The sequence below is a fragment of the Microtus oregoni genome, unplaced genomic scaffold (genome assembly GCF_018167655.1).
Source record: "Microtus oregoni isolate MIOR12 unplaced genomic scaffold, Mior012 000003F_ref0000135, whole genome shotgun sequence".
Lineage (NCBI taxonomy): Eukaryota > Metazoa > Chordata > Mammalia > Rodentia > Cricetidae > Microtus > Microtus oregoni.
The window spans coordinates 3859544-3875212 of NW_024543062.1; the positions used below are offsets into that span (position 1 = coordinate 3859544).

Below are 15669 nucleotides of genomic sequence, written 5' to 3' on the forward strand. Positions count from 1 at the left end.
ACAGAAGTGGTGCTTCCTGAGGTCGGCGCCCTACCATAGCGGAGCTCCCACTATGTGGTCCTTCACTGAGAGGTGACCCTAGCAATGGAGTTCATGCCAGCCCCCACCTGGGTCTTCAGGACAGACTGGAGCCAGCAGCTAGGGACTTGGCAGAAAAGAACAGGCAAGGTTTCCATGAGACTGCTGCCCTCTGGTGGCTGCTGTGGTCACTGCACAGGGCTCAGGAAACGGAAGGAATGGGACTTGTGCTCAGTCCACTTGACACCTGTTGGGTGCATCCGGCACATGAGCTGAACTCTCCCACCACGCATGCCTCCCATATATGGCTGTCTCTGAAGCCTTTGTGGACTGTGGATAGAAAGGGTGGGCTGGCAACGTACTGTCCAGGGGTCCCATCCATGCCCGCCTTGACAGCCTGTCATTGACTTTCAGGTGCTGGAGGCCAGCGCTGAACTGTCCCCAGAGGAGAGGAGGGTCTTGGAAAGGAAACTGAAGAAGGAACGGAAAAAGGAAGAGAAAAAACGGCTGCGAGAGGCAGGCATTGCTGCGGCTCAGACAGCCAAAGGCCAGACCCTGCCAGCCAAGCCCTCGGCTGCTGTTCTGGCCCTGGAGTATCTCCAAGGGTAAGCACCACTGTGGGCTGAATACAGAACATTCTGCCGCTGCCATGATTCTGGGAAGAAGTCTTTGTGGCGGGTGGGGAATGTCACCCCTTGACTGGTGTTGGGGAGGCTCCTGCCCTGTCTATTCTGTATCCACACTACTGCCCTCAGGCACGTCTCCTCTGTGGCTACTGTGTGCCCAGCCTGCAGACACACCACCATCTTAGCTGGGCACTGGAAACAGATATTCTGGAAGTCAGGGAGGCCACATCCCTGAACCACAGTGCATTGCAGATTGTGACAGCCCCACAGCTAGGAATCTTCCCGGTGTTTTGTTTGGTTTTTAAGATTAATTTTATCTTCAATTCCGTGGGTGTGTCAGACCTTCCTGGACCTGGAGTTTCAGGCAGGAGAGTGTACCGATCTTTAGCTCCTGGGCTGTCATTCCAGCCTCCTCCCAGGTGGGCTTGCTAAGCTGCTACGTCCGCCTACAGGAAGAAGGGTGTATTGGGGGCCACATCTTATCGTGGTGGAGAAGGACGACACAGCTAGTCACGTCGCGTCCATGTGTGGCAGCTCTAAGTGAATCCTGGCGCTTTTTCCTTCCTACTCGTTCAGTCCAGAGCCCCAGCCCCTGGGACAGCGCCGCTGCTCACATTCAGGGCAGGTCTTCCCACCTCGGTTAGCCCCATCTAGACACTCCCTCACAGATGGGCCCAGAGGCTCATTTCCTGTGCAGGTCTCAATTCTGTCAAGTTGGCAGCGTTAACCGTCACACTGGGCGGGTGCTGAGAGAAGTTTGGCTTGTGGTGGTGGGCAGCTGGAGCCTCACAATAATTGCATCCCCAGAGAGCCGCCCTTCCCAGGGCCTGAGTGTTCAGGTGCAAGATCCGCCATGCAGGAGACCACATGCACAGGTGGGCATGGCAGCAGATCCGCCATGCAGGAGGCCACATGCACAGGTGGGCATGGCAGCAGATCCGCCATGCAGGAGGCCACATGCACAGGTGGGCATGGCAGCAGATCCGCCATGCAGGAGGCCACATGCACAGGTGGGCATGGCAGCAGCCACAGTGGCCAGAGCCCGGTCAGCTTTTAGGCAGATCAAAGGGACCCAAAGAGTCAAAGAGCCTTGTGGAGAGGTGGTTTTGCAGGAGCTGCAGAGGCAGGAGGCTTCCCTTTGCTCTGAAGCTGGGGACTCTAGCAGGAGTCCTTGTGATTGGTCAGCCGAGGTTTCCTGGGATTAATGGGGCGATGGAACTCATGAACCAGACTGTGGTCTTTCTTTATGTCCAGAGTGTTCCTCCTGGCCTTGGTCATTAGGATATCCTTACAGCAGGCAAGAATGCAGGAAGGGGACATGGGTTAGAAAGAGATTCCCACCCATAGCTCATAAAGCAGAGGAAACCTTGGTCCCAGAATCCTCTGCAAGATCACAGAGGGCAGTGGGCCTTGGCACGGTCCCCTCTGGGAGTTAGACCAAGTACAGTGTAGCCAACTCTGCCTTCATTTAGGCCCTACCATGTCTCTGGCAGGACTGTGGGCCAGGCCCAGGTGGCATTGCAGCCTCTGGAATGTTGACAGGTCCCTGTACTTCATCCCAAGCCTGGTGTGTGCTTAGGCTGAGGCCCCTGGATTCTCTGCCTTTGTATCCAGAGAGGGGATGGTGCAGCCTCGCTTTTAATACCCACAGAGTAGCTGGGGACCAGGGCAGACCTGGGGATGTCTTTGTCCTGCCAGATGGCGACTTCCTTCCCACCCAGAACGAGCCCAGCCCTGCCATTTCAGGTATCTGGGGTGCAGCCTCAGTGTTTTTGGTCTGTATGTAACCTCTAGCCGACTTCTCCAGGCTGGTGTCCTGTCTCCACTTTGATCATGGCTCTTTGCATCCTCCTGCTCTCGAGAAGTCACTCTCAGGGACATAGGATATGTGCGAGGGATGGAAGGATACGGGGTGTTGGGCTTGGAACAGGACACAGTCAGAAAATGTATTTCTTGACTGTCCTGAGGCCTCACACAACCTGAGTCCCTCCTTGGACTTGGTCGGACACTCAGGTAGGTGGTAGGTGGAACCCAGCCCAGCCCTGAGGCGGGTGGGAACTGTGGCTTCAATGGCCCGTCTGTGAGTCCCATGAAGCTTTTGTGAGAGCAAGGACCTGAGGTTGGAGCCTGGGCCCCCAGCCCAGGATGATGTAGAGACCTGGTGGGTGTGCTGGGGGTCATGCACAGCCTTTCAGTGGACTATAAGGAAACTCCCAGCTAATGCTGGCACACTTCAGACCCTTACTGCCAAGGCAGAAATGCCTGAGGAGTTAGTGAACCAAGACGAAATGAGCTGGAGGATTGGAGTGTGGATCCCAGAACTGAAGAAAAGCGTGGAGACCTGCCTGAAATTCCATCTTCAGAAAGCGGGGAGGGGATCCCAAGACCAAACTGGCATGGAGACTTACCATATTGGCAAACTCTGGGTTTAATTAAGAGACCCTGCTTTAAGTTGGGCAGTGGCAGCGCATGCCTTTAATCCCAGCACTTGGGAGGCAGAGGCAGGTGGATCACTGTAAGTTTGATACTAGCCTGGTCTATGAAGGGAATTCCAGGACAGCCAGAGCTGATACACAAGAGAAATCCTGTCTCAAAAAAATCTAGAGAGAGAGAGAGAGACTTTGCATCAGTGAGCAAGGTGAAAGAGTGATTGCAGCCTCCATGCATGTGTGCGTGCCTGTGTGCCCGCGCATGCACACTCGCGCACACGCACACACACACTTGCAAACATGCATGCATACACACATGAAAATGCAAAGGGAAAAAAATGAGCCCAGCATGCTGTCACACTTTCTGTAATCCCAACACTTAAAATGCTGAGGCAGGGAGATGACCCTGGCTACATAGTGAGTTTGAGGCCAGCTTGGCTATAAGGCTCTCTCAAAAAACAAAAATGAATTGATAGATTCAAGAAATTTAGAATGCTCCCTTTAAAGTCATAAAATAACAGAATTGTACAGTTGGAAATTGATCCTATATCCCTGTTGTTACAAATATAGGTACCCAAGATGAAGTAAGGGACCCCCCACAGTAGACATGCTGAGGGTGCACATCCCCCTGAGCCAGGTTTTGCCACCACGAGCTTGCAGGTGATCTGGTCTCAGAGCCCTGGGACCGTCCTCCATCCTGAGTGTCTGCCTTGGTTCCCAGGTGGGCCCGGAAGCAGGAGAGCTGGAGATTCCAGAAGACGAGGCAGACGTGGCTCTTGCTGAACATGTATGACAAAGACAAGGTCTGTGCACAGCATACGGGCATGTAGGACATTCAAGTGACAGGGTCCATGCGCAGGTGTCCATCTAAGCAAGGTTCCTGCATGCAGATGAGCACCTGACCAGGACCCCTGCATAGGGGCTGGGTCTTCCAGGTGCCAAGACCTATGCATGGCATGCTGGCACATAGATGGGGCCCTTGCACAGAGGGTAGCCCACCTAAGTGACCGGATCCATATACAGCATGCAGGGTCCAAGTGAGGGACTCTGTGCACATGTAGGTCACGTGGGCCCCTACAGCAGAGGTGCAGCCTGGGAGGGCTGTCCTTGTGGTCTCATACAGTGGTGTGTCATCTTCTCTCACCCCTCCACCCCTGTTCTCCAGGACCCTAAATCCCTTCCTTGTCCTCCGTGCTACCTGCATGTCTAAGAGTGTGACTGTGCCGGGCTCCTCTCAAGGTGGAATCTGGTTCTTTGGGGAGAGATGGAATTTGGAAGTAGAACCCCACAGCTAAGTTAGGGGGCTGGAGCTGCCCTGTCGGTGCTGAACTCCCATAAGCCCTCTGTCCTGCAGGACTCTCCTACCCTTCCCCCAGGGCCGCACCACTGCTTTCCCCCAGGCTGCTCCCTGGAGTGTCTGTCTGTCATACAGGATGAGGGATGTTCCGTGTGTGCCTCTTAGGGTGCTGGGTGCCCATATCTGGAGGCGTCAAGTGAGGGCTGTGCCCGTCAAGCCCACCCCCCTTCAGGCACAGGCCTGCCCCCGCTGTGCTGGTCTCCCCGCCGTATGATGTCTTCATGTGGGCATACTGAAAATAAATGAGCCTGAAATAGAAACAAAGTCAAAAGCTGCGGCTAGGGCTCCGTGGGTGGAGTGCCTGCCTAGTGGGCACAAGACCTTGGGTTCTGTCCCCAGCCCGGCATAAACTGGGTGTGAAATCGCACACTTGTGGGAGAGGGAGGGAGAGGAGGAGGAGTTTGGGGTCACCCTTGGCCAGGCTGAGCTAGAGATGGGGCTTCAAAAGAAGTTTTTAAAATGTGTATAGGGAATGTCTGAAGCACAGGAGAGTCCTGCCACCACACTGGCCTCTTTTTCATCATGTTCCCCCTCTTGTCCTGACAAAGTAGCAGCAGGGTGATCGAGGGGGAGGGGTCACTGGCACACAGCTCTGTCTCCCATCGTAAGGACAGTGTGAGCTGGATGCCTAGGCCGGCGCCGGGAGGAACCCTAGTCCCTGCCCCTGCTCAGGATCCCCATGCCCCAGCCCTCAACACTGTCCTCTTTCCCCCAGGTTCCTGATGAGCACTTCTCCACCCTGCTGGACTACCTCGAGGGGCTGAAGGGCAGTGCCCGTGAGCTGACAGTCCAGAAGGCCGAGGCCCTGATGCAGGAGCTTGATGAGGCCAACACCGAGGCCAGAGATGCACAGCTAGGGAAGATGGAGCGCCTCCGGCAGGTGCTACAGCTGCTCTCCTAACAGGAAGAGGTGGCCTTGGGTCCCGAGGACACGCTGGCTACCTCCTCTGCGGCTTTGGGAGCAAGCAGGTCACTGGAAGGTCATGTGCCTTGAGGACTTCCTTCCAAAGTCCTGGGAAGGACCCTCCCCCTCCCCCCCACACACCTATATGCAGTCCTGGTGCCTTGAGACCCGGAAACAGCTCCCAGGTGCCACTCCCATGTGTGTGGCCCCAAGGTGGCTGTGATCAGATTCTATGAATGAAATCTCAGAGACTGGCCAATGCTGGCTTTCCCCATCAGCTAGGGTTCCCTGGTGTGGGGATGGTGGATCTCCTACATACTCAGTCTGAGGGCCACTGCAGTATAGCCTAACAACTCACCTGCCTACAGGGAAGCCCTGCTGGGGACTTGGAGTGCAGATCCTGGACCTGTATGGCCGCCAGGAGCTACTAGAGGCTGCTGTCCCTTGACCCCGGCTGGCTTTCAGCAACCACGTGTTGTCCCTCAGTGTCAGGAGTAGGTCCAGCTCCTTCTCACTGGGTTGTCTCAGCCCACATGTTGGAAGCAGAATGACTAAGCATTTGTGTCTGGACCCGTGTCACTGTCAGAGCATGTAACCTACTCTCATTGGGTGAATTTCCTGGGGACCATAAAGAAACATCCATAGATGCCATGTAGGGAGGGCACTGACCGGCCAGAGAGGATTTGGTGCAAGTCTAACTCACTGAGCATTGAGCTCACTGGGTTTGCATGGGAGCTGTGCAGGGTCTGTCTTCAGCCTCCTGGGCTGTCCAGCCCACAGCTTTCAGAAACCCTCACTCACAACCCCTTGGCATCAAAGTAACTTTTACACACCCCTGGAATAGAGCTATATAAAAGAGGTGTACAGATCACATATTATCTACTAGATCATAAGAAATTTATTTTAAAAGCAATTCTGAATATATTTAATTTTGTCATTTATTAAAGATTTAAAACAAGTTTGCAGAGGTGTGCAACCTTGTTGCTGAGAACTGAGGGGGAGGACGGAAAATACTGAAAGCTTGTTTTCCATAAGCTGTCTTAAACCCTGAGGCTAATTCCAGCTCTCAGGAGGCAGAGGCAGGCAGATCTCTGAATTCGAGGCCAGCCTGGTCTACAGAGTTGAGTTCAGGACAGCCAGGACTGCACAGAAACCCTGTCTTGAAAAACCAAAATAAATAAATAAAGCCCTGAGACTGATAGCATCAGGTCATGAGCCAGGGAGTTTCAGGTTGCAGATCATGCAGCAGGAGGGCACACATGGTGTGTTCAGGTCATGTGGCAGGAGGGCACACATGGTGTGTTCAGGTCATGTGGCAGGAGGGTGTGCACGGTGTGTTCAGGTCATGTGGCAGGAGGGCACACATGGTGTGTTCAGGTCATGTGACAGGAGGGTGTGCACGGTGGTTCTGAACATGCATGTGTGCCCAGAACCAAGGCTACAGGGAAGCTGTGCTATGTGACACCAGGAAACAGGATTTGTTACATGTTTAACTGTTTGTTTATTTGTTTGTTTGTTTATTTATTTTTGGTTTTTCTAACCAGAGTTTTTCTGTGTAGACCAGACTGGCCCCGAACTCACAGAGATCCGCTTGCCTCTGCCTCCCAAATGCTGGGATTAAAGGTGTGCGCCACCCCTCCCCCAGGCTACACATTTTACTTCTGATTTTTGATTGTTGCACAGAAATGTCTGACTTGCCAAATGTTTTTTTGCCCTAGTAGAGCTGCAGCCCACAGTTGAAGAGGCAGGAGGGAATGGTGGCTGGGATCTCAGGTGGATCAGGTGACTCCCACACTGGTATCCCTCCCTACATGGATGTTAACGGGCCCAGTCTCCCAGGGGTCTCCTTTGGGTGGTGACAGCTGCTCTGATTGATGCAAGGCCCAAGAAGACAGAGTTCCACCGCCCACTCCCAGCTTCAAGTGGACAGGACTTGCGTCACACTGAGGAGATAGATGGCCAACCAGAGCCAACTGGGCTAAAGCCAGGCTGCCCTCAGCTGCCCTCAGCTGCCCAGAGGTCCAAGTGAGCCTGTGAGAGGAGCCTGTGAGAGCAGCCGCGGTTCCGTTCAGATCCTTCTGCCACTAGAGGGCGGTCCAGTCCCTACCGCCTTAAGCACTGCCCTCCTGCCTGGAACAAGATGCCACATGGCAGAAGAAAGGGCACACACTGGGGTAGCCCCCGGGCTGCAAACTCTACCAGATCACTTGAGTGAAGCAGAGTTGAGCTGTCCCTGGGTCTTGTGAAAGTGTTAGGATGGAACTGGGCAGTGGTAAAAAACACTGTTAATCTCCAGCACTCAAGAAGGCAGAGGCAGGCAGATCTCTGAGTTTGAGATCAGCCTGGTTTTCACAGTGAGTTTCAGAACAGCCAGGGCTGCATAGAGAAACCCTATCTGGGAAAAAAAAGTGGTAGGCTTGTATCAGGTCCCTAGCACTTGGGCACAGTGGCAGAATTCTGCATTCGTGTGGGAGAGAGGCAGCCGGCCAAAGTGTGCACCTTTCCCTGGGTCATGGGTCTCAGGCAGTCTGGCTGTTTGTACTCAGACCCTATCTCGCCTACAAACCCCGTCCCCAGCCCTGTCCTGCATCCCTCAGACACTTGTGACACTTAAGGTTTAGTTACTTTAAAGCCCTGGCTGGGTCTAGCATCAAGGCAGTGTGACATCAGAGCCCAAGGGGGGACTCATTCCTGTCCCTTTCACCAGCAACCACCAGACTGTTGATGCCAGAAGGGGCCCAAGCGTCACCTGATCTGGGTCTTACATTTACTCCAGCTGGCTCTTCCCACTCCTGGTGGCGTCCAGCCCTGCCCTTCCGCACTTGGGGAAGCCTTGCACTGTCTGTCGCTGTCTCAGGGGCACTTCTGGAGCTGGCATGTCACAACAGACATGCGCAGCAGGGTTATCAGCCTGCGCATTCCAAAGCCTTGAGTGGGCACACAGAGAAACAGGGAATACAAACAACAGCACAAAGGAGGGAGTAGCCAGGAGGATCAAGAGCCATAGCGCTGGGTCTCCTGGTAGCCAGGTCAAGTGGGAAACGTGGTGGGTCACTCACTGTCGGTGAGACCTGGCTTTAGGAACCTGGCAGAGGGTTCCCAGGAAATCATCTGGGAGATGCTCTTTTCTGCCAAGTGTTCTTGCCCCAGGTCACCAGAATGTCAGTCTTCGCAGGAGAAGGGGACAGAAAGGTCACCTGTGGTCAAGCTCAAGCATTCCCTGGAGTCCCCTTGATTACAATCAAAGGTGGAGCACCCCTAACTGTGACTGGCAGATTCTGCCTAGTTAGAGAGATAGGAGGGTGCACTGGGGACTGTGGAAGGGCTATAGACCAGGTATCTGAGTTTGGGGACCCCCATGGCCTGGTGCGGAGTTGGTATAACCAATAGTAGGCTCTGGTGGGCAAGGAGAATAATGAAGAAACTGAGACCTAGTTCAAATCCCCGTACTCTGGGGATTTGACTGCCTTGGGAACCAGAGTAGAGAACAGTCTGTAGTGTTCAGAATGAAGGAGCCTGGAAGGTAGGTTTCTGGTAACACCGTATCAGACCAAGGTAGGGATGCTGGGCTAAACAGGAGACATCTACCCACCCCATGCCCAGATAAAAGGCCAGCTTCCAAATTCCAGTGGGCAAATGTGGGCAGCCTGGCACACTGTACACTGTGACGTAAAAGCTGTGGTACTCAGCTTGTGGTCCAGAGGGACAAAGTAGGCACCGTCTGCCCGTCATTCATTGCTAGGGATGCTTCAGCCACACCATAGCCTGCAGTGGAGAGGCAGCGAGGCTCTGGCAGTGTGCAAACACCCTAGGATCTAGGCACTGCACACAAGGTCTGGGCAGGGGGCCGCATGGTAAAGGCTGGGGCAGGCCGCAGATCCAGGTCTGCAGGGCTGAGGCCGGGTGGGGGCAGCAGATGGTACTGCTGGAGGAGGCCAGCAAACATCAGGAAGAGCTCCATCATGGCCAGGCTTTTTCCAACGCAGACTCGGCGGCCTGAAAGAGAAACCAAAGCACCGTGTAGGGTGCCAGGCCTGCTCCTGGAGGGGAGAGGGGCAAGCAAGAGTGAAGGCACTCCCTGGAGGCTGAGGGCCAGCAAGTTACCAGTGGAGAAAGGCAGGAAGGCGCCCCGCTTCACGAACCGCCCGTCGGCATCCAGGAAGTGGTGTGGGTTGAACTGGCTTGGGGTCTCCCATTGCGTCTTGTCCAGGAGCACTGAGGTCAGCAGAGGGATCACAGGGGTGCCCTATAGGGTAGACGGGTCCCAAGGTAGGCTGATCTGCTTGGAGGGAGGGGAAGGGCAGAGCGCCACCCAGGGGAGTTCCTGCCTCCCACCTCCACCACCTGGACAAGTGAATATGAGACCCAGGAAGTCCCCCGTCCACCCGGTCAGAGCAAAGAAGTAGGACGGCACCTTGGGAAGCAGGTAGCCCCCCAGCTGGATATCAGCAGTTGTGCAGCGGGGCACATGGGGCAGGAGTGTGATGTACCGCTGGGTCTCATGCAGCACCGCACAGGTGTACGGCAGCGCTCGCTGGTCCTCTGGCCGGGGTAGCTGCCCGGGGCCCAGCACTCGGTCCAGCTCCTCCTGCACACGGCCTAGGCCAGAGGGTGGCGTTGCATGAGTGAGCCCCCCCCCGACCCCTAAGGGTTCCAACCCCCTACCACAGGGTGACTCTCACCCTGCACATGCGGGTGCTTAACCATTAGGAAGACTGCCCACTGCAGTGTGGCTGCTGTGGTCTCTGTTCCAGCCATGACCATGTCCAATGTGCAGGCCAGGACATTTTCCTCGCCAAACATGTCCTCAGGGTCATCCTCCTGCAGGGCGGATGGTTAGAAATGGGCTTGAAGCTCTGGGGAATCCAACTCCAACCTGTGGACCTACCCCAGTCCTAAGCCCCAGAGAAAGTGAGGTAGAAGTCGGGCGGGTGGGGGGCAGTGAATGGCATTTACTGAGGCTCCACCCAGCCCCAGTGCCCATTCCAGGGACTTTGAGGAGCCAGTCTCACAGAGGAGGAGACAGACTCCCAGCGGTCCCTAGCAGATGGGAAAGAACCCTCAGTAGTTCCCTCCCCCGGGCTGGGGCCACTAAGCCTCTGACTGGTCTCTGGGAAAGTCCCGGCCTGTCCACACCTGGCCCTGCTGGAGCAGAGCCTCCATGTAACTCCGCGTGGGGCCGCCACTTGGCAAAGGTGGTCTCCGTGCCTTCAACAGGGTTCTCAGAATGGCGCGCACCTCCTCGATCTTGCTCAAGACAGGCCTGTGCAACCGCAGCAGAGCCCCCAGCCGGGGGAAGGTGTTGAATAGCTGAGAGTGGGCGGGACAGCGGGGTGGGGTAGAGGTGAGGTGACGGGTGCAGTCACTGTGAGCAAGCCAATCCATCTAGCAGCAGGTGCCCCGAGCAATGCTGCCCCTGGCCACAAGAGGGCACCAGGCACACAGTACTGAAGGCTCACCACCCTCCTGGAAGTCCGGGGGCTAGGAGGGAATCTCAGGGCATTCAGGAAGGAGCCAGGTGACCTGATGCACTTGGATGGCTGTGCCAAGACCAAGAGTAATGGTTGCCTAGGGACGTGTTCCTTTCTATCATCGCTGAAAGGGAAGGGCAGAGGAGGGATGGCTACCATGGAGAAGGAGTCACAGCTATGGGGTCTCATAGGTCTTGGGGAGGGGCAATTTGTAGCTTACGGTAGAGTGGGTTTGGTGCCAGTAGGTATTTAGGATTCCAGCAGCTCCTACAGTGGCAATTACTGGTGGAAATGCCACATATTGCTCTAAAGTAATAAGGACCATTTCTACTGCCCGAGCTATCCAGAGGGACCCGCCTCTCCATCCCTCAGGGAGTGCTCTGAGGATGAACTCACTGCTTGCTCTGACTGCACAGGTGGGATGCTAAGAGCATGCTCACCACAGTGACTGCTCTCCCCACCCCCTATGGGGCCTCATCCTGAGTCAGGGCCCCACTGTAATGCTGCGTGCTGGTTACTATGTGTCTTCTAGGATTCAGTTAGCAGCATGGTGGCCCTAATCCATGTTTAAACTTTAGGGCACTGGGCACAAGAAAGACTCATTTTCGTGATTTCTGTGATGAAGAGCGTGTGGTCAAGAACATCTTTAGTTCCAGTACTCACGAGGTAGAGACAAGTGGACCTCTGTGAGTTCGAAGCCAGCCTGATCTATATAGAGTTTCAGGACAGCCACAACTACACAGAGAGATACAAATGCTCTGAGATTCTCTTAAAAACTAAATAAGACGAACTGGAGAGATGATTCAGTGGTTAAGAGCACTGGCTACTCTTCAAGAGGACCCAGGTTCAATTCCCAGCACCCACTTGGCAGCTCACAACAGTCTGTAACCCCAGTTCCAGGGCACCTGACACCCTCACACCAATAAATAAATAAATGGTGCTTGGGTATGGGGGACCTTTGGGACATGGGCCCCACAATACTGCTAAGGCCTGCCAGAGAGCATAGGCTTGGTTCACGTGCAAAACATGTCAACCAATGTCCATCTTTGACCAATGTCACCCATTCCTTGCTCATTTTATTTTTGTTTTCTCTTTGGAAACAGGGTCTCGTGTAGCTTCGGCTGCCCTCAAACTCACTATGTAGTGGAAGATGACCTTGAATTTATGACCCTCCTGACTCCATCTCCAGAGTGCTGGAATGGCAGGTGTCTGATGCTGGGCCTGAAACCCGGGGCTTCGTGCACGCTAGGCACACGCTCTAGCAGGGAAGCCGCATTCCCTAGCCCCAGGGGTCCTTGTCCAAAGGGTGACAAAGCTGGCAGCTGGGCAAGGAGGAAACGTGGTGGGTACCAACCAGCCCTGACCTCACACACACTCCCACACCTTAGTTCAACAGGGGCTCAGTTCCCTGTGGCATGGCGGTCTCTCACCTGTATGCCAGGTGACCCCAACAGGACCATGACCTGGTCAATGAGACTCAGCAGGGACACAAACACAGGGTCCTGGTAGTCAAAGCGCTGGCCGAAGACCAGTCCGAAGGTGATGTTGCAGGGTGCCCAGCCCAGCAGGGCCAAAGGGAAGGGCTGGCCTAGAGGTCGGGGAGGAAAACAGGCGTCAGGGGGGCAGCGATCCCGGGGAAAGGCAGCCTGGGCCCCCACTCACCTCCATAGCTGTCCAGCTGCCTCTTAAGACAGGCCAGCTCCTGCAGCACCTTGCCCACCATGGGGGGCTGTCCCACCCCCAGGTTGTGCAGCGTCCGCACTGTGAACTGGCGAGCCGCCCTCCAGTGAGCTCCAGAGGAAAAGAAGATGCCTGTTGGGTAGACGTGAGCCGTGAGTGCTAGCCACTCCCCATCCTGATGATGCATGCAGGGAATAGGGGGCCCAACTGGGGGCCCCAGGCTCAACTCCAGGCCCCTCCCATTCAGAGGTTACCCTTGGTCATACCTCTCTAGGCTTGCCATAGACTGATCCTGTTCCTCCCCGGCACCAGCCCAAGAAGCCAAGACCCCCCATCTGTCAGGGCATCCCAGTGCCCACCTACCCCCGCCTTGCTGGATGAGCTGGAAGATGGGGATCGGGGGCCTGTCGGCCAGTTCATGCCTGGTCCCAACCAGGGCCTCCCTCACCACCTCGTAGCCTGACAGCACCACAGTCTTCTGAGATCCCAGGTGGACTGTGAACACTGGCCCATAGCGTTCTGAGAGCTGGTAGGGACAGACAGGCGTCAGACAGGCAACCCCTACCTACCCTCCAAGAGCTGGGATTAGCAGGATAACAGTACTGTGGACTTTCCAGCTGGAGGGGACCACCCCAAGAACCCCTCCAGTCTCCCCAGGAAGGGGTGATGTTCAGACTGCCACCTCTCCACTTCAAAGATAAAACAACAACAACAAAAACCAAAAACCCTGAAAACGGAAAAGCAGGAATTGAATTTGTGCCGGTCTCACCAAGAGCCATGACTGGGCCTGCCCGATATCTGCTGCCCAGAATCAGACCTGAAGTAGGACCTGATCCTAGTGCCTGAAGCCACGTGGAGTCTAGCCTGAACCACCCGAGGAAAGGTGGGGACAGAGCCACTTCAAGTCAGGTCTGCAGGTGTGTGGACTTCTCGACAAACAAGAGTCCCTTGGACAAAGTTCAAGGACCTCCACCCCACTGAGTCTGTCAGCCCTGGTTAGAGGCAGGACAACCAACATACCTTCACCTCTGGGTCCTGGGGAGAACCCGTACCCCAGTGACCTTCCCCCACCTCTCAAATAAGGGCACTGCCTAACGATCTGCAACCGTGCCCCATTTCAGGCACTACTAGATACATCTGCCAGCTTCTTTCTATCTGTCCCATGCAGGCTTTCCCACAAATATGCCTCCCGGAGCCCACCCTGCCCACCACTCCTGAGCCATGACCCTGGACTGTGCTTCCTGCTATTTGCTTGCTTGCTTGCTTGCTTGCTTGCTTGCTTGCTTGCTTGCTTATTTGTAGTGTGGGCATAGAACCAGGCCCTTCTGCATGCTGAATAAGCACACTACAATGCGCTACATCTCCAGCCTGGGTTATGCATTACTTCCTACCCCTGCTCTCTGGGAACGAGCCTCTGGGCTCTTGTATCCCACACTGGCTTCCCTTGTCGGAGCTGGAACACAGACACCATCGAGGCAGTGAGATGACATAGGACTGCCTACCCTACCTCCATCAGTGCCCGGTCCTGTTGGGTCACACCCAGCAAATGCAGGTTCCCCAGGATCGGCAGAGGGCGAGGCCCAGGGGGCCACCGAGGGGCTAGGGTGCGATGCCGGGCATAGCCCCGGAGCAGCCCCCAAAGCCCCAGAAGCAGCAAGATCCCCGAGACACCCAGGAGCAGCAGAATCATGTGAACAGATGAACTGAGCAAACCCTCAGCTCTCCAGGGGCCCCGTGATCCCCGTGCCTTATAGCCATCCTCCCCAGGGCGTGCCGGCACCCCACCCACCCCACCACCCCGAGAATGTGGAATGAGCAGTTCGCAGGGGACAGCCCAGCAAGAGACTTAAAGCTACAGGCTGTGTGAAATGTGGGGTCGCCTCTGTGGCGGGGAGCCTGAAGTTGGGGCCAAAAGAACCTCTGTACGAGGTGAAGAGCCAAGGCTTTTTGGTCACAGGTTGTCTAAGCCTGGACCATTCGGGGTCAAGCTTCCAGGATATCCACACCCTTCCATGTGCCCCCAGGTTCCAGTGCCATGGTCAAAGTCCATTGTCTACTCTGTCCTTAGTTCTCTGGGAACCTGTTAGTTCTACATGATCTCCTCATCGAAGTGGAACTTGTGGTTTTGGGGACTTCTTCCTCATTCTGAAAAGAAGAGTCTCTTGCGTCTTCATATTGGAGCCTCCAGAAGCAGGATCTCTATCTAACACGGAATACTCTGTGCAGCCATCAAGGGCCTCAAAGCCCATGGCCTCCAGAAGCAGCCAGAGTCTTCTGAAGTCAAGGGAGCTCACCCCACAGCCTGCAGTAAGGGGCAGGGCCACCCAGACACTGAGAGGCTATCCAGCAGACTGTGTACAGACACAGCAGGTGGCCAGGTTTACAGCCCCAACTGTCTGGGCCTTAATCCTGCCTCTTAAACCCTGGTGGCCTCACTGGGGAGGAGGTGCCCCTGAGATAGGATTGTGCGGGGCGGGTGACTTTTGGCACCAGAAGTAGCTGGGCTGCTTCCCACAGCCTGCCTCAACATGAGGCACCTGGAGTGCTCCCCCGACCCGACCTCCAGTAGGGCCCCTCACCATGGGGCCTGTCCCCTGGGGTGTCATCCACACCCTGCACAAATGCTGAGCTGAAGCAGAAGCCATCCCCGCTCCCTGCACCCAGGTCTTGCTCCCCTGTATGACTTGTGGAGCAAAGCTTACCTAGACTGCATCTCACCTGCACTGTGAACCTAGCACCTCTATTCCCTGGAACAGCATGAGCCTGGGCTGGGACAGTTCCTTGTCACCACTGTAGATGTCTGGGCCGTACTTCAACTGTTGCCAAAGCCACTTACTGGGCATCCACGGCAGGGATCCAACCCAGCCAGGGAAATCTGCATAATTGCTGCCTGCAGGGAGCACTTCCTGAGCACTCACGGTGTGCCAGCCTTGGCTGTCAGGGCTGTGGAAATCAGAGGCAGAGGGAACAGCGGGATCGTGCCATCACAATTCCAGGGCAAGACTGGTACAACTCCGTTTGCCATCGACTATGCATTGGCGGGGGGGGGGGGGGAGTCAAGGCAGATGGTGTTTTATGGAGTCTGTACTGCAGCTAGTGAGCTGAGATTTGCCTGACTGTCGGGGACAATGTGATGAGGAGTAGGTGTAGAGAAGCCAGGAGAGGTGTCAGGGTGGTCAGGGCT

General features: G+C 55.5%; 2 protein-coding genes across 2 annotated transcripts in view; one reads left to right on the forward strand and one right to left on the reverse strand.

Moving 5' to 3' along the window:
• CUNH7orf50 (chromosome unknown C7orf50 homolog) overlaps positions 1 to 6299 on the forward strand; it is a 101906-nt gene extending 95607 nt beyond the window's left edge. Inside the window, exons 3-5 of the mRNA XM_041648317.1 lie at positions 433 to 623; positions 3795 to 3876; positions 5146 to 6299. Of these exons, the coding sequence (XP_041504251.1) occupies positions 433 to 623; positions 3795 to 3876; positions 5146 to 5331 (459 nt within the window). The 3' untranslated portion in view covers positions 5332 to 6299. The remainder of the gene's footprint in view (positions 1 to 432; positions 624 to 3794; positions 3877 to 5145) is intronic.
• A 2843-nt stretch (positions 6300 to 9142) lies between these two features.
• Positions 9143 to 14175, reverse strand: LOC121444911 (cytochrome P450 2W1). Its single transcript, XM_041646853.1, has 9 exons — positions 13993 to 14175; positions 12849 to 13011; positions 12468 to 12617; positions 12236 to 12393; positions 10471 to 10644; positions 10017 to 10155; positions 9749 to 9933; positions 9439 to 9580; positions 9143 to 9330 (listed from the first exon to the last, which is right to left on the reverse strand). Exons 1-9 carry the CDS (start codon positions 14173 to 14175, stop codon positions 9143 to 9145), a joined length of 1482 nt encoding a protein of 493 aa, XP_041502787.1.
• Positions 14176 to 15669: the final 1494 nt, after the last annotated feature.

Excerpts from the sequence above, each read along its gene's own strand:
- LOC121444911 (XM_041646853.1), bottom strand. The coding sequence starts at position 14,175 with ATGATTCTGCTGCTCCTGGGTGTCTCGGGGATCTTGCTGCTTCTGGGG. Across the intron at positions 13,012-13,992 it reads AGGACCGGGCACTGATGGAG|CTCTCAGAACGCTATGGGCC; the intron begins GTAGGGTAGGCA and ends TGTCCCTACCAG. Across the intron at positions 9,581-9,748 it reads GGGGCTACCTGCTTCCCAAG|GGCACCCCTGTGATCCCTCT; the intron begins GTGCCGTCCTAC and ends TCTACCCTATAG.